The sequence below is a fragment of the Pongo abelii genome, chromosome 12 (assembly GCF_028885655.2).
Source record: "Pongo abelii isolate AG06213 chromosome 12, NHGRI_mPonAbe1-v2.0_pri, whole genome shotgun sequence".
NCBI lineage: Eukaryota > Metazoa > Chordata > Mammalia > Primates > Hominidae > Pongo > Pongo abelii.
In genome coordinates, this window is record NC_071997.2 from 59,794,356 (window position 1) to 59,817,106 (window position 22,751).

At 34.3% G+C, this 22,751-nt stretch overlaps 1 protein-coding gene across 4 annotated transcripts in view; it reads left to right on the forward strand.

The window, feature by feature from the left end:
* Positions 1-22,751, forward strand: part of EXOC6B (exocyst complex component 6B) — a 660,637-nt gene that overhangs the window by 250,499 nt on the left and 387,387 nt on the right. For 2 of the 4 annotated variants that reach the window (XM_024241893.3, NM_001131582.1), the window contains 1 exon segment: positions 15,301-15,369. The exons of the other annotated variants lie outside the window; for them this stretch is intronic. In XM_024241893.3, the coding sequence (XP_024097661.1) occupies positions 15,301-15,369 (69 nt within the window). 4 annotated transcript variants of the gene reach the window in all.

Genomic DNA, 22,751 nt, shown 5'->3' on the forward strand with positions numbered 1-22,751 from the left:
CATTAACTGGATGTCTCTTTGTGAGTGTGGTGTTTAGGAGCATGAGCTTTAGAGTCAGACTGACTGTATTCAAATTCTGGCTCTGCCATTTAAGTTTTAAAAAATTATTAATAATCATATCATTTACTTTTAAAATGGCCACTGACATGTGTAAGGAATCATTTACTCTTGTACTCAGTAGGCTTTTTTTTTGTAAGTGCTTGTTTCCTTTCTCCAGATAAAACTGGATTCACTATTTCTTCCCCATACTTGTCTCCTGTTATACCCTTACTACCCTCGTGCTTTTCTCTCTTCCCCAAAACTTGTCCTAATTTTGTAGTCTTGGATAAATTGTTTAATCGTTAAACTGAGTGTCTTCACCTATTAAGTAGAGGCAGTAGTCTCTACCCCATAGGATTTCACAAATCCCTGATCCTTAAAGGGTGGTGAGAAAACATTGGTTTCTGTTCTATCTTCATTACTCTTCCTTGCTGACTTCTGTTATGTATCTCTATTGTCATTATGCCTGCCTCTATTATTATTCCTCTTTGACTTCAAAAGTTGAATTGGCAATGTTTAAACTGAGCTGAAAAACAAATAAAGATGTTATTTTTATGTCTACAACCTTAGCATTTAAGTTTGATAGAACAGGAGCTATCTCATAAGAATGTAAACTACTACTTTTTTTTTTTGAGGTGGAGTCTCACTCTGTCGCCCAGGCTGGAGTGCAGTGGTGCGATCTCGGCTCACTGCAAGCTCCTCCTCCTGGGTTCACGCCATTCTCCTGCCTCTGCCTACCCAGAAACTGGGACTACAGGCGCCCGCCACCACGCCCGGCGAATTTTTTGTATTTTTTAGTAGAGATGGGGTTTCACCGTGTTAGCCAGGATGGTCTCGATCACCTGATGTCGTGATCCACCCGACTGGGACTCCTAAAGTGCTGGGATTATAGGCGTGAGCCACCGCACCCAGCCGTAAACTACTACATTCTTTTATATACGTTTCATTATTGAGGGGACACACTTCTGCTATTTAAGTGAATAATTTTATTTATCATTTTTAAAGTTTATATTGTACTAAGATATGTTTATTATGTAAATGAAGTACATTAATAGTTAATAATGCTTGAAAGTTTCATCCTATCCCTATTGCACATGGATTGCAAGAACTCTTAATAGCTCTTAATAGAGCTAAGAAAAGTCTTTTGAGTGTTATCTATTGGGCCACTTTAAAGTAAAATGAACCAACTATTGGCCTAATGACTCATGGAGATAGAAAGAGATAGAGGGGACTTTATTCCCCTGAATATTTTCTAGCATTCTCTCTTCTTGCCTGGAATGACTGGCTTGTTAGGATGTGGATCCACCCTGGAGGACAAACTTTCAGATATTAGATTCCATCACAGATGATCAGTCACAGTAGTAGCATAATAAAGCATGAGTCTCAAGAAGGACCAACTAACTCCTTTAATCTACATTTTGAGTACCCATGAAGAAGATGGAATTCTGTCAGATACTGTGGCTTATGGGTTAGACATAGTCTGTGCCCTTGGATAATACAGTACCTGAAGAGATGGTTAGATGATAAGATGAAAAATAAAATATATACACAGTTCTTATATATCATTGAAACCATGATATATAAAAGGAAACCATTCTTTATCATTGACCTGTTGAAGATCCTGGGTAAGTTCCTTTTAATTTTTGTGCCATGCTCCTTCTTTGCCTTGTCCTGTGAGGTCCAGAGAAGATGAGGAAAGTGAGACTAGTAAAATGTGTTGGAGGTTTCTCATAAAAGTAGTACTGTAAGAATGTACTTGGAAGTTAATATTTTTAAATGGTTCCATATCTCAAATCAAGCAATTCATATTAAAGATTTGCTGATTGAGCTCTTAAAACAAAAATTTGGCACTTCACTATCATCTAATGGCATTCTATCTTAAAAAAAATTCTACCTTATATTTATTTACTTCTCAGTTTGAATCTTCTTCAAGTGCACATTCTTAATCTCAAGCCTCATGTAGAGAATTATTTATTTAGATGTTTCCAAACTGGTTTCTTGGCATAGTTCTTGCATGGTGTGAATAAATTCTTCAGATAAGGTCTTTCATGACCCACTGTGACGTTCTGACCTTCATTCTTGTCATTCTTCAACAGACCTCATTGAGAACTGCATAGTTTTTGGAATATTGTGACTTTTAATCTGTAAGCATGGTAACTGTGGCATAGAATCCCTGTATGGCAGTCATTCTTAATCTGTTTGGGGTCATGAATTACTTTGAAAGATTGATAAAAATATATGGAGTCATTTCCCAGTAAAATGTACATATATTCTGTCACAAAATGTTTTGCATGAAATTTCAGGGGGTTTATGGAATTCATTTTACCCCTAGGACCCAACTTAAGAACTGTGTTGTCGAACAATGTTTCTTGACATTTAATGTGCATAGGAATCACCTGGGAAGCATACTAAAATGCAGATTGTGATTATACAGGTTGAGAATGAGTCTGAGTCTGCGTTTTTTAACAAGGTCCCTGATGAGGATGGAGCTCCTGGTCCCTGGAGCACACTTGGAGTTACAAGACGATACGGAAACATGACAAAGCTTTTTTAGTGTATAAATAAAACAAACAAATGAATGTTTGGGTCTTCTATTGTTTTTTAAAATATGATTTAAACTTCTTTCTGGCAATAAATACAGTACTTGAAGAGAAAGTTAAGTTTGCTTTCTAAAATCTGTTGCTTATGTATTACCAGCATTTTAAATAAAATTTTATAATTCTAGTTTAACAAGTTTAGGTACTTTCTTTACTCTCTGAAGAACTTTTTACCCTTTCCTGTGCTTTCAGTGCAAATATACTTAATACATTTTTTTCATTGAATAACGTTTTAAGGCTATTACTGTGTCTTTAGCTTAATGATACATAAGAGGAGATCGTGGAATAAGGTGGGTAGGAAGAGCCAAACACCTAGAACGTGGCTCTACACATGGTAAATAGATAGTTAATACATTGTTAACCTGAAATAAAGTTTGTACTAGAAATGGGAAAAACTTAACAGCCTAGGGAACTGAGGATGAAGTCTCAAAAGTAAATTGTCATTTTGAATGAAAAAACAACTTACATGTTGAACCATCTGAAGGAATCAGTCTTTCTTTTTTTCTCTTCTACACCCTCAGCTTATTGAAGTTTAAGAGTTAGTCTCTTAATGATTGCTGAAGGGTGTTATAAAGAAACGTATTTCTAGTAAAATTCTCCATTTTTATTTTATTATTGGCTAAGCTAATAAAAGAGTCACAAGATGAGGTTTTTTTGGTTTTAAAAAAACTAATCATATATTAAGGTTGGACTATATGAAGCTGCTGATATTTAACCATTTCTGATCAACAGCTTAATTCAGTTGATTAAAAAAAAAAAAGGGAGTGATGAGGCTTCACTATGTTGCCCAGGCTGGTCTCAAACTCCTGAGCTTTCAAGTGATCCTCCTGCCTTGGCTTCCCAAAGTGCTGGGATTATAGGCATGAGCCACCATGCCCAGCCAATTCAATTGATTTGTAATGGAAATATGATTTAGGAAATTGGGATTGAATATCACCTTGTGGGCATATGCAGGTGTTAATGTTCTTCTCTAAATATCTGGATAGAACTTAAAAAAATTAGAAGTAGTTAACATTTTAGATTGAGAATGTATTTATGGATCTAGACTCATCAGGAATATCAATTCTGAGATATTTGAAGATAAAATGCAAGGAAGCCCTCAAGATGACATATTAGTTTTTAGAAGGAGGGTGATAATATCTACTGAGAATAGGCTTGTTGTGAGGATTGAATGAAATAATGTATATAATGCCTTTATCACAGTCCTTGTACATACAGTGCTATCAGTATATAATAGTTACTATTGTGGCATTATGACCATGTGCTTTTTTGAATAAAGGTGAAATATAAGTTGATCTAATTTTTGGCAATGTACATTTGCCTGGACTGATGAACATCGTCTACTATAAACAAAAAAAATCTGCTGAAATAAAGCAGTATTAAGAAATAGTTTGAAAAAGCAGGGCCTATTTTTTCTACTTTGTTTCTAGGTTACTTCAGAGCTTCTGCATTCTTAGAATACTTCATTGATACCACATTTATGACATGTCACATATTTTAGTGTGTACCTCTCTTAATTTATTTACCAACTGTTAAGGAACAGTGGTAACCATGTCATCCACACCACTTGTCATAGAGTATGGGTCACATAAATATTTGTTGACCAAATGATTCATGTCAGATTTATTTCTCTAGATTTTGGTGTCTCTTTTGAAGTATAGAATCAACAGGAGGGAATTGTTAATTTAAATACAAATGCCATGTAATAGAAAGCCTTCTGGGATGTCTTGATTATTGTTGTGCTGTAGTAATTTTGAAGTAACGGGATGTATTAATTTGCTAGGGCTACCATAACAAAATGCTGGAGAATGGGTGATTTAAGCAAAAATCTGTTTCCTCACATTTCTGGAGGCTGGCTGTCCAAGATCAAGGTTCCACCAGGGTTAGTTTCTCCTAAGGCCTCTCTCCTCGGCTTGCAGATAGCTGCCTTCTAGCCGTATCCTCATACAGTTTTTTTCTTTGCTTACATCCTCTTTTTATAATGTGTGTCTTCCTCTTTTTATAAGGATACCAGTCCTGTTGAATTAGAACCCCATTCTTATGATCTCATTTAATTTTAATTGCCTCCTTAAAGGCCCAGTCTCCAAATACAGTCACATTGGAACTAAGGACTTCAACATAGGAATTTGCAGGGGAGCATAATTATAGTCATAACACAATTTAGTCATAACACAGGGTGTTTGGAAAGTATACAAAAATGATTTATTTTAGAATGTACAAGCTTTTTTCTTTGTGGCATTGGGACAAATTATGTAATTTCAGCATCCCTTTTCTTACCTATGAAATAGTGACAATAATTATGTCAAATTGCTTGTAAAAAATAGTGGTTGTGATATTTGACCCAAATTTCAAAATATTGATTGTAAAACTTTCTATTGACAGGAAGGTAACAGAAAATGAGGATCATTCCTCGATAAGTTAAAGGCTACTTTAGAAGTTTAGAGTTTAAACTTAAACTTAAATAAAGGCTGCCTTTAGAAGTTTAGAGTTTAAACCAGAGGTTGCAGATTGGCGACCTATGGGCCAGAAACAGCTTGCATACGGGTTGTTGGCCTACACAATGCTTAAAAATTTTTAAATTAGTCACCAACTTCTGCAAGTCAATTAGATTCACATAAAAATCTAGATTTCTAATTTAGTTTTTTTCTAAGCATGGTAGTAATAGACTGGCCTTGAGTAGCAGTGTTGCCATCAGGGATATGGTTTAAATGTGATGACAAAAATATAATACTGCTTATATTGGGTGTCTATCCAAAAAAATGGCAAAATAAAAAACAGACTGATAGGGCCACACTGATGTGAAAAAAAATAATGTTGTGCTTTGTAAAAATAAGTAATAGTCCTTGATATTTCATATACAAACTATGTGTATTAAGAGAATATGATTTAAAATTGCCAGCATCCATCACTTAATCCCAATACCCATTGACACCTGTAGGCTTTGAATTTTAAACTTCTTAATGAAAGCTGGCCTATTAAGGACATATGCAGTCAAAAGAAAAGTAGGTGCCCACATATATAATGAAATACCAAAAGGACAATTTAGAAGGTTGAATGGAAACATTATGGCATGCTTTAGACATTCTGTTTTGGTTTTCTTATTCCCAGTCTTTGATCTTTTAGGTCTGTCCATTGGTAAAGATATATTATGACTCACATCAACTCAAGGTTTTTTTCATTTTTTTTTTTTTTTGTGATGATGGTGTAAATGCCCTGTTATTTTGAATCATTTGCCTCAATTATAAACTTCTACCTCTCTTTTCAGGTCTTGTAGAATTTCTCTTTTATATTCTCATTGATTATTCAAAAAACTTCACCTTGCACTAAGTTGCTAGTAACTGCAACTGTGGAATATAATCCTTTACCCCCTTCTTCTTGCCAAGAATGCCTCATTCTACTTTTATCTGAAGGACCCCTCAATTTTACCTCTTCTGTAATAGCGTCTTTTAAAAATTTTCTTTTACTTTTGAAGAAGTTTACATCTTCAGAAAAGTTACACATGTGGTATCCATATACGCTTCACTTAAATAGTCCACTTATTAAAACTTGACACTTTCTGTCTCTCTCTGAAAAATTTGATTTTGAAAGAATAGGTGTGTGCGTGCGTGCGTGTGTGTGTGTGTGTATGTTTCTTTTCTCTCCCAAAACTGAGCCATTTGGAAGAAAGTGGCATGCATCATTCATAATATTTGGAACTCCAAATACTGTAATCTGTGTTTCCTGACAATGACATTCTTCTACATAAGTACAATACAGTAATTACATCAGGAAATTTCACATTGATGGTGACACTGCCACTTAATATAAAACCTTTATACAACTATCTCCAGTTGTTCCAATAATGTTCTTTCTAGCAGATTTTTTTCCTTCATTTTTTTCCTTGCAGCCACATCCAGACAAATTTTACACATTAATTTTTATGTTTGTTTAGTCTCCCTTAATATCCATCTGTTTAGGTACATCTCGTTATATCCTCATGACTAGAGTCAGGTTAATCATTTTTGGCAGGAATATTACAAAGGTAATATTAAGTTCTTTTCATTGCATCACATCTGGAGGCATACAATGGTTAAGATGGTGTTCACTAGATTTCTTCACCATAAAGGTACCCATCCCCCTTTGTAATTAGTAATACATTAGACCATGTGACTATCCTGTTCCCTAACAGCTTGTCACCCACTGGTTTTAGAACTCATTGATGCCACTTTCTGGAATCATATGTTACTATGGTTGTTATAAGATGTTGTGATTTTCTATTTTTGTCATTTCTTTCACATTTATGAGTCAGCATTCTTCTATAAAAAACTTTCCTTTTCTCCCTTTATTTTTTGTAGTGTTAGTATGGGCACATGGATAATCATTTTATATACAATGGGTTATATTCCATCTTGTCTTTCATTTTCATTTTCCACTTGTTCCAAATTATCCATCTAGTTTTTGAGCTCTGCTCTTTTCTTTAATTTCTCTTCTTTTCCACAAGAAACTCCAGGTTCTGCCCTAGCCCTGGCATCAGCCGTTTCTTCAGAGAGTTCTAATTTCTTTTACTGGAGAATGATATTTAGAAACTAACATGGGCATTAGGTATACCCCTTTTGTGGACAGAGCTAAGAAATATACCTGCTACATTAATGTGTAGACTTAAAAAAAATAAATCACGAGTTAAAGCTAATACTTCTAATTCCAATCTAACGTAGTAAGTCTTTTCTGTCATTCTGTATTTGTATTTGCAAATATTCTGGTTTCCAGAGTATCAGCATATTTAATCTTTTAGATAATTATATAATACCCAGAAAATAGTTGCAGAATTATTATGCAAATGTCACTAAAAGCAATAAAGTTATTAAGTTCAAGATTTTTTCACAGTTCTTTGATCCTACAGTGTATCCCACTAAATCTGTATAGTTCAGAGTACTATGTTCAAACACTTTTGGCTAATTTTTTTTTCTTCTGTTTGATTGTTACCAAATTAATATATAATTAGGTTCATTTGTTTCTTTTTGTATTATTTTTTAGGGTTCAACTATCCTTATTTATTTAACTTTTTGACTATTTAAAATATGAACATGGTTCAAAGGCAAAACTATATAAGAAGATATATTCAGTGAAATCCCATTCTCATCCTTATCCTTTCCACACTGCTCCTACCCACCTTTTGTAAGTAATGAGTGTTGTTAGTTTTTGTGTGTATACCCTTCATTTTACCTTAAGCAACATAATTATTAATAGCATAATACATGTATATTTTGTACTTTGTTTTTTTATTTGAAATATATTTTGAAAATTATTCCATATCAGTTCATAGAAATCTTTCTCATTCTATTTTTACTGCTAAATAGTACTCCATTGTTTGGATGTACCATAGTTTATTCAGCCAATCTATACGTGGACACTAAATGATTTCCAATGTTTTCTTATTAAAAAGTAGTGTTTTAACTGTACAGCTATTAGAATACCTAAAATAAAAAAAATACTGACATTACCATGTACTGTCAAGGATATAGAGCAAATGGAACTCATATATTGCTGTGAAAATGTGAAATGATAGAGTCGCTTTGGAAAACAGTTTAGCAGTTTATTATAATGTTGAACATACAGCTAGGAGTGGTCATATATATGACCTAGAAATCCCACTCCTGGGTATTGAACCAGCATATTCACTCAGAAGTTTGAAGCTTAATATTTATAGCAGCTTTGTGCATATACTACCAAGACTAGAAACACCCCAAATGTCCTTCAATGCGTGAAGGGATAAATGAACTGTGGTATATCCATAATTGAAGTACCACTCTGAAATAAAAAGGAATAAACTGCAGATGCATGAAACAATACAGATGAATCTCAAATGCATTATGTTCAATGGAAGAATCCAGGTTCAAAAGGCTACATGCTATATGAGTCTATCAATATGACAATCCTAAAAAGTCAAAACTCTAGAGATAGAAAATGATCAGTGTTTGCCAAGGGCTAGGCATCAGGAAACAATTTTACTACAAAGGGGCATAGGGAATTTTGGGAAGTGCTGGAACTGTTTCTTCTTATCTTGATTATGATGATGATTACGGTCTATATGCATTTGTCAGAACTTACATAATTGTTTACTAGAAAGAGTGAATTTTACCATATGCAAAACATTTTAAAACTTAAAAAAAAAAAACAAAAACCTGAGAACTGTTTTTTCCATGTGGTTGGAGCTATATCCTCAGGGTAGTTTCCCAGAAGCAGGATTGTTGAGTCAAGGGGTAAATGCATGTATAATTTTGTTAGATAATGTCAAATTCTCCTCCATAGGGGTTGTACTATTTTCTATACCCCACCACCCACCCCAGCAATGCATGAGTTGCCTATTTTCTTACAGCTTCTTTAAGAGAGTATTTATTTTAAGCTTTTGAATTTCTGCCATTCTCATAGATAAGAAACATATCTCTTTGTAGTTTTAATTTTCATTCCTATTACTGTGGGTAAAGTTGAGTAAATTAATAAGGTTCAGGGCTATTTGTATATCTTTTTTATAAACTGCTTATGTCTTTTGCCTATTTTTTGAATGATTTTGGTTTTTTTCTTCATTATTAGTTCCCTATATATTAGGGATATTCGTTCTTTACCTATAATATTGTAGCATTTTTAACCTACTTTTCCTCATCTTAATTTTTTATCCTTTCAGACCTTTTATATTTAATACCAAGTAGTGCAAAATTGCCTCTTTTGCCTAAAGGTTTAGAGTTTCATAGCATATAGTGGACCCTTGTTAAATAAAGACCAACTGAATTTTTGTTTCACCAGTGTTCAGCTTTTTTTTTTTTGAGACAGGGTCTCACTCTGTCATTCAGGCTAGAGTACAGTGGCATGATCTCAGCTCACTGCAGCCTCGACCTCCCAGGCTCAAGCAATCCTCCCACCTCAGCCTCCTGAGTAGCTGGGAGTACAGGCATGTGCCATCACACCTGGCTAAGTTTTGCAGTTTTTTGTAGAGATGGGTTTCGTCATGTTGCACAGGCTGGTCTTGAACTCCTGGGCTCAAGCGATCCACCTGCTTCGGCCTCCCAAAATGCTGGGATTACAGGTGTAAGCCACCATGCCTGGCCCTCAGTGTTCAGCTTTAAGCAGATAATTCTTGAGGGACTATCATTTGACTTTGGTCACAGGTTTTTTGCAGTGCCTCAGTAAGAAGAAATGGTGGTTTTTCCTGATTTTGTTCTGCTTAGTGCAAACACTTGAGTAATTAATAAGTGGTAATCTGCTTAGGGATTTTTCAGAAAGAATCCTAATAATTTGTGAGAAGCTCCTTGGCATAATTTTGTACTTTTTTAGGATAGGGTTCTGGCCACAGTATTCTTATATACTCAAAGGTTTAGAAAATTCTTTATGCTTTTACTAATTCTAGTCACTTAAAATTACAGGCCTTCCAGTTTGTTGGTGTTTCTGTGGTGTTTAGTCTAGCTGCATGAAAGCTCATATCCAAATGAATTCTACCCTTCTTTTCTCTGAATTTTGGGAAGCAACATAGTTCTGAAATGCACACTGGTGAAAAATGTTTCCCAGACATTTCCTGGCTTATAGACATAATATGGGCTGTCAAAATTGATCCTCCTCTGAATGCAAAGTCAGTGCTCCTTCAGCTAATCATTTGTTGTCTTCTCTTTGCAGAAAAATGCCTGGTACATTTTAACGACTTGAGATCTAAGTAATGCTCAGAAATGGGCACCAAGTCCCTGCATTCATTTACTGATATGGAGAAACTATTTTGTACTCAAATAATTAGTGAGAAAGATATCTGAATTCCTTGCAAATCTCTGTCAAACTCTTTTTGGATGATCCATCTACTTCGAAAGCCTTCTTAAGAGAAAAATAAATGCCATGTAGGTGTATGAGGGAGAGAGTGTGTGTGTCTGTGTATTTGTGTATCTTCTGGTGCAGCCGTGGGAACAACAGGGCTGGAGTGTACTAATGCATTTCTGTTTTAATGTGCTGTCTTTATCAGCAGCAGAGGTAAATCTCTCATAGTATATCACTCCTCTTCTTGAGCAGAGGGAGGCAAGCAATCTTTTCTTATAGTGTATTCCCCTTTTCTAAGGGTATGCTTACCCAGCAGTAAAGCTGGTAGAGTTATCATATTTTTACCTGCAGATAATTTTTCTTTCCTGCCGTCCTTCACTAGTGAGTCTTTTAAAATATTGGAAAATATTTATGAACTCTGAATCCTTTTGGGGGAAGGGTTAGAAAAATATTAAATGAATATATCTGTTAAAACTTGAATGGCATCATGCATTTTAAAAATCAAAATATCCTTTTTTTAATATGTAAAGGCGTTTTCCTTATGTGCTATGAGAGGAACTTGACCATTTACTTTTCCGTTCTTAGAGACTTTCTTTTACCTGAACTAAGATGTACTAGAGAAGAAGAAAAAGATATCCTAAAAGTCACATCCTGGTGTTTTGTAAAAATTTTTGTAATCAGAAATGTTGATGTTTCTTTTCATCCTCATCATCTAATATTCCCATATCTATGCTAAATCTGTATATCTTCTGTAGTAAATATTATCTGTAGGGGCTCATAATATTTTTTCAGGGGGCCTTTGATTTTTCAGGGGGCCTTTGATTAATCCCATTTTAAAATTTACATTTATTTTGTAACATCCTCTATTTTCAAATTCTTTTTTGTCATCTATACATTGGTCTCATGGTTAGGTGCCATATTTATAGAATATAAATGCTATTTAACAACAAATATATTCCACAAACAAGAACTAGGAACTATTTCTTTGATTGAAGCTGTTAATTGGTATTATAAAAATGTAAGAATCATGTACTGAAACGAACAGATTAGCCATATGTATTGGTATCTAGTGGATACCAAACGTAGATGCCAATAGGATCCATTAGATACCAATTCATGTGCCTAATCTGTCAATGATCTCTAATTGTGAATGTGTATTTATAGAAGAATGTAATAGTTGCTTCCGTTATATCTACCTCAGGATACTGAAGTTCAGGCATCCTCAAATTCTTTTACTAGCTCGTTATTTATCCGTTATTAAAAAATGTATCCTAGTTCTCTTAGTTTATATAATATTATAACATGCTCTGAGGCACAGATATCTTAGTTATAGAATGTAAAATCTTACCTACTGTTTGATCCTCTGGAAAAAGGTTTGAACTGGCAAAAGGCACTAATGCTCTCCATTCAGAAACTATTAGGGAATTAGGCAGCTGCTGTCCTTGGTGATGAAATTATTTCACGTGAATTCTTAAGGAAAACAACTAGTTAAAAAAGCAGGATAATCTTGAATATACTATTTGTGGCTACTATTTGTATCTTCATAGATCTATTTGAACTTCTAGAAAAATAGACTCCAGTATCTTAAAGTCTTGAGTTCCTGACTGCCAGGCAGAGGAAATGTTTAACTATTCTAATCATGTTTCTGTATCTCAGAAAGAAAGCCCTTATGAGAGGAAATGACAACGTCCTACCACAAAGTTATCTCTTATCAGTTATAGTTGCAGTCGATAATGACTTGTCAAATTTGGACATGTGTAAAATGCAAGGGCTGTGTTATTTTCTTTGGAAAGGAAAAATTAGATGAAGCTGATAAAGGAGTCATGGCTTTTGTTAGGAGACAGAAACCATTAGAAAGTTTTTGTTAGCTTAAGAACGTGTCCTTGGACCCCTCCCTCTGCCCCAGCTGAAACCTAAACCTGCTTGAATCATTCTTTGCAACTTGAGGGGAGACAGGGTCAAAGAAAAGGAAAAAGTATGAATATAGCTTTGACAGAGAGTTAGTATTTTAAATGGAGATCAAGATGTGGACCTTAAAACAGACCCATTTCTGTGAGTCGGGAAAAACTGCATTTTCTTCTGATACTCTTCCCCACCCCTTTTTACTTAGATTTTTGAAAGTTCACTTCTTATTCTTCCAAACCTGTAGCATTCCTTCACATCCAATGTATGTTGCTCTTCTCCTTTTGCCTTTCTGTAGTTGTGATTCTTTTTCATTAGTGGCAGCAGAGAAAACACATCTCGTGCTAAGCAACATGAGTCAGTGCATACTTTACATACCTTTATCCTCACAGCACTCTTCTTGGTTCCTCACAGTGTTCATTCCTAGTGTTCTTCACAGAGGGGAGCATAGAGGAAAAATGATTTCTAAATATTAGGCTATTTTGGGAGTAGAGGTAAAGGTTGTGAACGGAAGCCCCATTTTACTCCCTCCTCTTTTTGTCTAGATTTCTGTGTACTGCTTTCAAAGCAGGCAGTCTCGTGTTTAGGAAGACTTAACTGGATGGTGGTTCCAGTGGCTAAGAAATAAGAGACAATTCTTACAAGTGAGAGCACTTTAGCCAGTTTGAAGCTGATAGAATGATGTCACAACAGCCTCAGAGAGAATAGATTTGGTTGTAAATATTCGTTGGAGATGACAAAAAATGGCCTTTGTCTCCTTTCTAAATATATCCATTTTTTAAAAATAGTATGCCCAGATAAACCAGTCTTAGCCCATTAGTAACAAAATGTCTTTGTTATGGGGCTGTGTTAGCTTGTTTATCACAGATTTTTAGGGAAATTCTCCCTTAATTTAGATGTTCATTCTACAAGGATGGGTCTGACATATAAAAGGGCTAAGGCCTTGTCTGAGGAATGGCTACAAGCAGTTTCCTTTTGAGTGAAACTATGGTTCTGAGATGAAGTTAAACAAAATAAGCTATATGAAGAAGAACATATAAACAAAATTATGATTGAATTTGCTACTCAAAATTATGTAAGAAAAATTCTTTAAACTTTTTGTAAATATGTAACAAAGAATTTAAAAATCATTAATTCTAAATAAAAGGAAAACGTGTCATTTCCTATACAAATCAAACTTTTAAATATGTTTTTTTCTTTTTCATATGCATTTGTAGTTTTTATGTAGTTTAAATACTATTGTGAATATCATGTTTGATGTTTTAAAATTTTTCTTCTTTTGAGAATGTGTTTTGCTTAGCTGTAGGCTCTGGTTTTTTGGCAAGATAAAAGAAATTTCCCTCATATTTTGGCAAGATAAAATAGGCTCTGGTTTTCTGTCAAGGTAAAATAAATTTCCTTTGGGTCTCTACTTTGCAGTCCAAAAGAGGAGACTGTAAAGATGTTTTAATGTTGTGATCATTTCAAATAAGAGTGCTTAAAATGATCACCTGTGGACTCTTTGTGTTATTAAGATGAAAATGAGTGTCCATTTGCACTCATACAATTTTTATATGCTATTTAATCCTATTCTTTTTAAACTGCATGCTGCATATCTGTCCATATTTTTTTTCCAGTAATTTGCAATGCTCATTACCTCTTCTTAAAGTTTTTTTTTTTTTTTCCTAAAGTAAAGTTATTCTTGGACCATGGTATAGGATGTTGACCATCTTACTATCAGTTTTTAGATTCACTTAAAAGTTTGTTGTGTGCTTACAGAGTATATAGTGCTATCAAGGAACTTAAATATAGAGATTTAATCTTTGCTCTCATGGGTGCGAAGCAGATGAACAGAATAGTCAGTAAGTTTGAACCCATAAATATAAAGGTGTGATGGTTCCAGAGGGAAAAGAACATAGGTGTTGTGCTGTTGAATTTTAGAATTAGTAGATTTCATTAAGAAAAGTATCTTCGTAAAGAAGCTATGCCCCAAAAGAAGAAATGAGGTTTGCTTTATGAAATAAGGGAAAATGACCTTGTGATTATGAATCAGCCCTACCCAATTTAGATGTGCCTGCTGCTTATATTCTGATGAATTATATAGTTACCAGTGTTATAGTAAAAACTGGTAGGTCTTTATTTTGAATGTTTCTTTATGTAATTTTTTCATTTTCTTTTTGTTTTGTTTTGTTCAACATTTAGTTTCAATATTTCCTTATATTATTAAATCCCTATGAATCAGCTGATTTTTTTTTTCAGCTTAGGAAGTCGAGGCCAAATTATGAATTACTCTTGTCAGATGACATAGCAAATCAATTTTAGCATTGAAACTAGACTCCAGTTCTTACCTGATGTTTTTTTCTTTTACTTTCTCTTTTGATGTCTAGGTTTAATTAACATACACTATTCACATTAAAATCTGTTGGTATTACTTCTTGGTTTGACTTTTCCATTCTTTGTCTTATTTTTCACATAATCTCCCCTCTTTTCGTAGCATATTTCTGTATTTTGATTGCATGTTGACTTAAGTATTGACGAATTCTTGTGTTCTTCAGAAGTTGGTTGGCAGGCCGTGATTCATATTGTGTGGCAAGTTTTGTTTTTGACTACTAAAACTTAGTTTTTTATGTACACTATCATGTCTTTTAGAAAACAAAGTCATCATGAAAGGTGTATTCTCACATTGTTCTTATTTTCCCTTTAGAGTCCCATAGCCAAAGATGTATCTCTAAAGGGAAATGCAGGATTGGTGCCACCTGTTTCTCTTTGCTACCCATCCTTGTGGGCTTTGTGCCAGCCTTGGTGTATATCTTCACAGTTTATTAATTCTATGGCTAAAACATAAGAACTGGGTCTTTGGAAACCTATTTTTTTGTTTGTTTTGTATTTCTCACTTAGAAGCTAGAACTGGCCTTTATAAAAAGAACCAAACACTTGAGTAGTAACAATTAATGTAGTTGCTTTTAATAGCTTTGTTTGAATTTTTTTTGTTATAATCTTGTGTTTGCAGGTACCTGGGGCCCAAGATTTGGTGGATTTCTCTCCAGTTTATCGATGTCTACATATATATTCTGTCCTGGTGAGTCTTTATCTGGCTCTGCCTAATAAAGATGTCCATTGAGTTCAAAACTTTGCTTTCTCAACTTTTGGTAGTTTTTCTGTTTATTATTAAGAGTGAAAGATGAGAAAACTCTTGTTGTTTAAGGACTGTTAATTATAAAAAACAATTTTGAATCTCTTATGTTTTTATGTAATATGCTATGGCTAGTGACATTTCTTAGTCATCAATAAATCAGTAGCTTATAACTAGAAGTGGTCTTACACATCCAGATTTCTGTTTTTAGTTTAATAATGTAGTTATTCAAATAACAATATTCTGTCTTTACACATTAAAATAGTATTTGTGAAAATGTTTACTTTTTTATTCCTAATGACAATTACTCCTTTCGTCATATAAAGCATACGGAAAAGGGAACCTCTCTGTGTGGGGGATATTATAGATGTTAATAATATTCTAATAAATGATCCCTTTCTCCATTTTGGTAGTACACTCACATGCAGACACATAGATACACAGAAAGTGAGTCAAAAATTAAACTCTAGCAACCAAGACAAATTGGTGAGAGAAGCCTATTATTGATTTTTTTTTTACAGAAACTTTCAGTGATGCTTATATCAGGTTGTTTTTGATATGTTCAAGTATGTCTTATTGCCCAGTCTCTTATCAATTTTTATTTGTGTGTATCTATATCTATATCTATATCTGTATCTATATCTATATCTATATCTATATCTATCTATCTATCTACCTATCTATATATATCTTTTTTTTTTCTTTTTGAGACAGAGTTTTGCTCTTGCCTAGGCTGGAGTGCAATGGCGTGATCTCGGCTCCCTACAACCTCCGCCTCCCGGGTTCAAGTGATTCTCCTGCCTCAGCCTCTCGAGTAGCTGGGATTACAGGCATGTGCCACCACGCTCAGCTAATTTTGTATTTTTAGTAGAGATGGGGTTTTTCCATGTTGGTCAGGCTGGTCTTGAACTCCTGACCTCAGGTGATCCACCGTCTGGGTCTCCCAAAATGCTGGGATTACAGGCGTGAGCTACCGTGCCCGGTCTGTCTTTGTTCATATATTTAACATAGTGTCACTTTGTCATTACTCCTGACAATTTGGGATACTGAGCTATGGACTTTATGGTCTGAAATATTTTGTGGTAGTTTTATTGGTTAGATTAAAAATCAGATAGTTTCCTCTTCTCTCCCTCTCTTGCCCACTTCTTCATCTTCCTCTTTTCTTCTCTCTTTCTCCTTCTGTCTTCCCTCCCTTTACACTCCCTCTCTCTCAATCTACCATTCCTTGTTGTTGTTTTTTTAAATAGGTGGTTAAAATAGTGAATACTAAAAGTAATGTGTAGCCTTATAATGTGATTTTTGTATTTACATTTGAATATAAGTATGTCCCACTGGTTTAAATGTCCATACTAGAATCACTATAACAGTGGAGAGGCATTCGAATTGAATTTAATATTGCAGTAGCAGCAATTTCTTAGAAGACTTTTTTTTTTTTTTGGTTTTATAAAGAAGCTCTGAATATCTTACTACTAAAGTAACATATACTCATTTAGAAATTTTAAAGTTACAAAAAGTAAATAAAACATAATACATGAAAATAAAATTATAATTGCCTACGATTTCACACCTAGAGACCACCATTATTTATGTTCTATGTTTTTTCAGACATTTTTAACAAAAATAAAATTCATATTGTCTGATATATGTACAATTCTTTTTTTAAAAAAAGATTTATTTTAGGTTTGGGAATACATGTGAAGGTTTGTTACATAGGTAAGCTCATGTCACGGGGGTTTGTTGTATAGATTATTTCATTACCCAGGAATTAAGCCCAGTACCCAAAAATTATCTTTTCTGCTCCTCTCCCTCCTCCCATCCTCCACCCTCCACCCTCAAGTAGACCTTAGTGTCTATTGTTTCCTTCTTTGTGTTCATAAGTTCTCGTCATTTAGCCCCCACTTGTAAGTGAGAACATGGGATATTTGTTTTTCTGTTCCTGCATTAGTTTGCTGAGGATAACAGTCTCCTGCTCCATCCGTGTTCCTGCAAAAGACATGATCTCATTCTTTTTTATGGCTGCACATGTACCATTCATGTTATATAAAGGTGAAGCCAAATGTAGATTGAATTGTATCAAGGCATCTAAAATAATTTGACAATCTTTTTCAATCACAGGTATAGATAAGAAATCATATACATCTTAGACTGTGACACCCTATTATCAGTTCATAAAGGCCCCCCCCAGATTTTATTTTGTTTCATTATATTTTTTTCCATTCATTCATTGTTTACAAGCCCAGTTGTCTCTTATCTCCAAGAATAATAACACTAATATATGTAATATATGGTCATAGATGTGTAAATATCCTTGAAAAATATATAGTGATTTATATATGTATGTGCTTTTAATTTACTCAAATGGTGTTGCGCTATGGATCTAGTTTGCATTTCTCTGGTTATTAGTAAAAATTGTGCTTTTCTTTATAGACTAGTGGACCTTTTTAGATTTTTCTTCTATAAAGTGCTTATTTTTAACCTTTGTTCATTTTTTTTAATCGGGTTTCTTGTTTTTTTCCTCTTTTCTGAAAGAGAAATTTCAGAAATTCCTCATATATTGTAGATACTGACAGTTTAGAATGTTTAAAATGTCCTTTTTTCACAATTTGTCACCAGACTCTAAACTATGTCTATGTTATGTTCAATGAAACAGAAATATTTAGTTTCCATGTAATCACGTCCATCAATTTTAGCCATATAAGTTTATACTTTTGAGTTTTTTTTTAAAATACCTCTTTATCCTGCTGTCACAGAGTATTTACTTTATACTACATTTAATATTTTACCATTTACATTTTCATCTTAACCCATCTTAGGTTCATCATTGTATATAAGGGGACTTTAGGAAGTTCATGGAAAAAAGAAACTAAAACATAAAAATAAAAAATATAAACTTTGTTTTTCAACGGAAGCTCCATCAAGTTTAAGACACTTTTGTAAGCAATTATACCAGCCATTTAGCCTATCTCTAAAGAACTGAGGGTCCTAGAAATTTAACCATGTCAACGTAGCCTTTTGTACATTACTAACTGAAGAAAGATAGTTGCCCTTTAAAGGCTTTTTAAAAATAGGAAACAAAAAGAAGTCAGAAGAAGCTAAATCAGGACTATAAAGTGAATGTCTAATGATTTCCCATTGAAACTCTTGCAAAATTGCCCTCATTTGATAAGGGGAATGAGCAGAAGCATTGCTGTAGTGGAGAAGGACTATATAGTGAAGCTTTCCCAGGCATAGCTCTGCTAAAGCTTTGGCTAAAAGTCTCATAATAAGCAGATGTTGTTGTTCTTTGGCCTTCCAGAAAGTCAACAAGAAAAATGCCTTTAGCATTTCAAAAGTCTGTTGCCTCGACCTTTGCTCTTGACTGGTCTCCTTTTGCTTTGACTGGACTACTTTCATCTTTTAATAGCCATTGCTTTGATTGTGCCTTGTCTTCAGGATTGTACTGGGAAAGCCATGTTTCTCTTCTGCTATAGTTCTTCAAGGAAACTGTATTAGTCTGTTGTCACACTGCTATAAAGAATACTGCCTGAGGCTGGGTGCAGTGGCTCATGCCTGTAATCCCAGCAGTTTGGGAGGCTGAGACAGGTGGATTGCTTGAGATCAGGAGTTTGAGACCAGCCTGGCAACATGGTGAAACTCTGTCTCTACTAAAAATACAAAAACTAGCCAGGCGTGGTGGTGGGTGCCTGTAATCCCAGCTACTCAGGAGGCTGAGGCAGGAAAATTGTTTGAATCCGGGATGTGGAGGTTGTAGTGAGCCGAGATCATGCTACTGCACTCCAGCCTGGGCAACAAAGCTGGGGACTCACTCTGTCCCTTGAAAGTTGTGTGGAACTCCACCACAAGAAACTATCATCAGAGTGAACAGGCAACCTACAGAATGGGAGAAAGTCTTTGCAATCCACCCATCTGACAAAGGGCTAATATCCAGGATCTACAAAGAACTTAAACAAATTTATAAGAAAAAAACAAACAACCCCATAAAAAGTGGGCAAAGGATATGAACAGACACTTCTCAAAAGAAGACATTTATGCAGCCAACAGACATATGAAAAAATGCTCATCATCACTGGTCATCAGAGAAATGCGAATCAAAACCACAATGAGATACCATCTCACGCCAGTTAGAATGGTGATCATTAAAAAGTCAGGAAACAACAGATGCTGGAGAGGATGTGGAGAAATAGGAATGCTTTTACACTGTTGGTGGGAGTGTAAATTAGTTCAACCATTGGGGAAGACAGTGTGGCAATTCTTCAAGGATCTAGAACTAGAAATACCATTTGACCCAGCCATCCCATTACTGGGTATATACCCAAAGGATTATAAATCATGCTACTATAAAGACATATGCACAAGTATGTTTATTGTGGCACTGTTCACAATAGCAAAGACTTGGAACCAACCCAAATGTCCATCAATGATAGGCTGGGTTAAGAAAATGTGGCACATATACACCATGGAATACTATGCAGCCATAAAAAAGCATGAGTTCATGTCCTTTGCAGGGACATGGATGAAGCTGGAAACTGTCATTCTAAGCAAACTATCACAAGGACAGAAAACCAAACACCGCATGTTCTCACTCATAGGTGGGAGTTGAACAATGAGAACACATGGGCACAGGGTGGGGAACATCACACACTGGGGCCTGTCAGGGGGTGGGGGTTTGGGGGAGAGATAGCATTAGGAGAAATACCTAATGTAAATGACGAGTTGATGGGTGCAGGAAACCAACATGGCACATGTATAGCTATGTAACAAACCTGCATGTTGTACACATGTACCCTGGAACTTAACAGTATAATAAAAAAATAAAAAATAAAAACAAAGAAAGTTGTGTAGAACTTACATATGCAATGTGAACTCACTCAAGAAAAGAACACTAGCTGAGACTGGGTAATTATAAAGAAAAGAGGTTTAATTGACTCACAGTTCTGTAGGCTTAACAGGAAGCATGGCTAGGCGGCCTCAGGAAACTTATAATTATGGTGAAAGGTGAAGGGGAAGCAGGCAACTTCTTCACAAGGTGGCAGGAAAGAGAATGAATGCAAGGACAGGAAAAATTGCCATTTTAAAACCTTCAGATCTTGTGAGACTCACTCACTACCATGAGAACAGCATGGGGGAAACTGCCCCCATAATCTAATCACTTCCCTCCCTTGACACATAGGGATTACAATTTGAGATGAGATTTGGTTGGGGACACAGAGCCCAACCATATAATAAATGGTTCAGGATCTTGATCCCCCACTTGTTTAAAATTTCTATTGAAAGTTCTCTGCTCTTTTCTGCAGCGGATCTGAGTGCGGTGGTTTTGCATTGAGTGGAAAGTCTGCTTGACTTCAATTTTTCAGGGAGAATTGTGTAATCTAAAGCTATTGAGATGTCTATGGTGTTGGCTATTGTTTGTACTGTTAATTATCAGTCCTCTTTAATTAGGGCACAAACAAAATTGTTTTCTCAAAAATTGATGTGAATGGTCTGTCACTGCAGGCTTCATTGTCAAAATTGTCTCATCCCTTCTTAAAATAAATATCCACTTATAAGCTGCTGATTTCTTTGGGGCATTGTCTTTATAAACTTTTTGTAAACCTTCAATGATTTCACCATTCTTCTACCCAAGTTTTACCATAAATTTGATATTTGTGCTTGCTTCAGTTTTAGCAGAATTCATGTTGCTCCAGTAGAGGCTCTTTTCTAATTGATATCTTGTACTTTTTAGTGCCTCAAACTAGATCCTGTTCAGACATGTTATAACAAGTTAGTACAAGCTTATTTTGGTGTAAAATATTTTGAAATTCCTGCATGGTTTTTTCATAATATGCATTTTCCATGAACTTTTTAAGACCCCTTATATAATATGAGGCTTTATTTTTTTCCATATGATGAATTCAGTTTTATCAAGTCCATCTACTACATAATCTGCATGTCACTCAGTGATTTCTGGTAGTAACTCTGGCATATACTAAATTTCAATATTTACATCGTTCTGTTTCTGAGTTCATTTTTTGTTATATTTTATAATATATCAAAATAGATGGTATAAAATAAGTCCCTTCTCATGTCTCCTCTTTAAAATTGCATTAGCTATTTATAGATCTTTATTTTTCCATATATATGTTATAATAAGTTTGAGATTATTCAAAAAGTCCTTCTAGAATTTTGATTTGAATTGATTGAATTTGTAGTTACATTTCGGAAGAATTAACAGTTTTATAATGCTAAGTCATCCCAGTCATGGTAGAGGAAGATCTTTTAAATTATTTAATTGAGCTTTCCTCCAACCTCATGTTAATAGTTTTGAGCATTCTTTGTTAGATAAATAGCAAAATACTTAGTTTTTGTTGCGGTTTTCTACTTTATTTTCTAATTAGTTATTGCTGATATTGAGGAACACTATTGATTTTTATAGGTTGATCTTACATCTAGAAACCTTGCTCACCTCTTTTATTGGTTCTAATAGTCATTTGGGTTCATAAATTTTCTGTGTAGTCAATCATATTGTCTGTAGATAGTGACTTTTTTTTCCTATATCTCATTATTCTTTTTATTGTTTTACTGTATTGACTGGAATCATCATTGCTTTGTTGTTCAGTAAGGTGATAGTAAGACTCTTTGTCTGATTTCTAATCTTAAAGAGAATATATGTGACTTTTTTCATTGATTAATCATTATATAGGTTTTTGGTAAATAATTTTTATTTAGTTATTCCTAGACTCTTGATAATCTTTTAAGAAAACATAAATGTGTGTTGAATTTTATTGAATTAGTTTTCTATACATATTAATATATTTATTCTTTAGTTTATGAATATGGTGAATTTCATTGATAGATTTTTTGATATTAATATCCTTGTGTTTATTAGATAAACTCAATTTGATGAGCATGTGTTACTACTTTTATAACATCCTGTAGAATTTAATTCCTTTTTATTGTTGCTTTATTTTTTATTTTTGTGTTTGTAGTTTGGCCATATGTAATACAGCCTTGACATTTTCATTTTTGGTGTGTTGTCCTTAGATGGTTTGTAAGTCAGTGTTGTTTTAGCCTCATTAAAATTAGTTGGACATCTCCCCCTTTTTTCTATTTTATGGAATAACTTATATAAGAGTTATCTGTTCCTTGAAAGTTGTGTAGAACTCACATATGCAATAATATACATTTTTCCTTTGCCACACACTTACTCCTTTCTTCCTTAACATTTTGTTTCTGTGCTCCATGATTTTGTTTACTCTCTTCAATAGTATGTTTGGATAAGGGAGTTCACAGTTGTAATTAATCCAATAGTCTATAGAAAAATAATCATGTTTATTCACATCAAGTTTTAA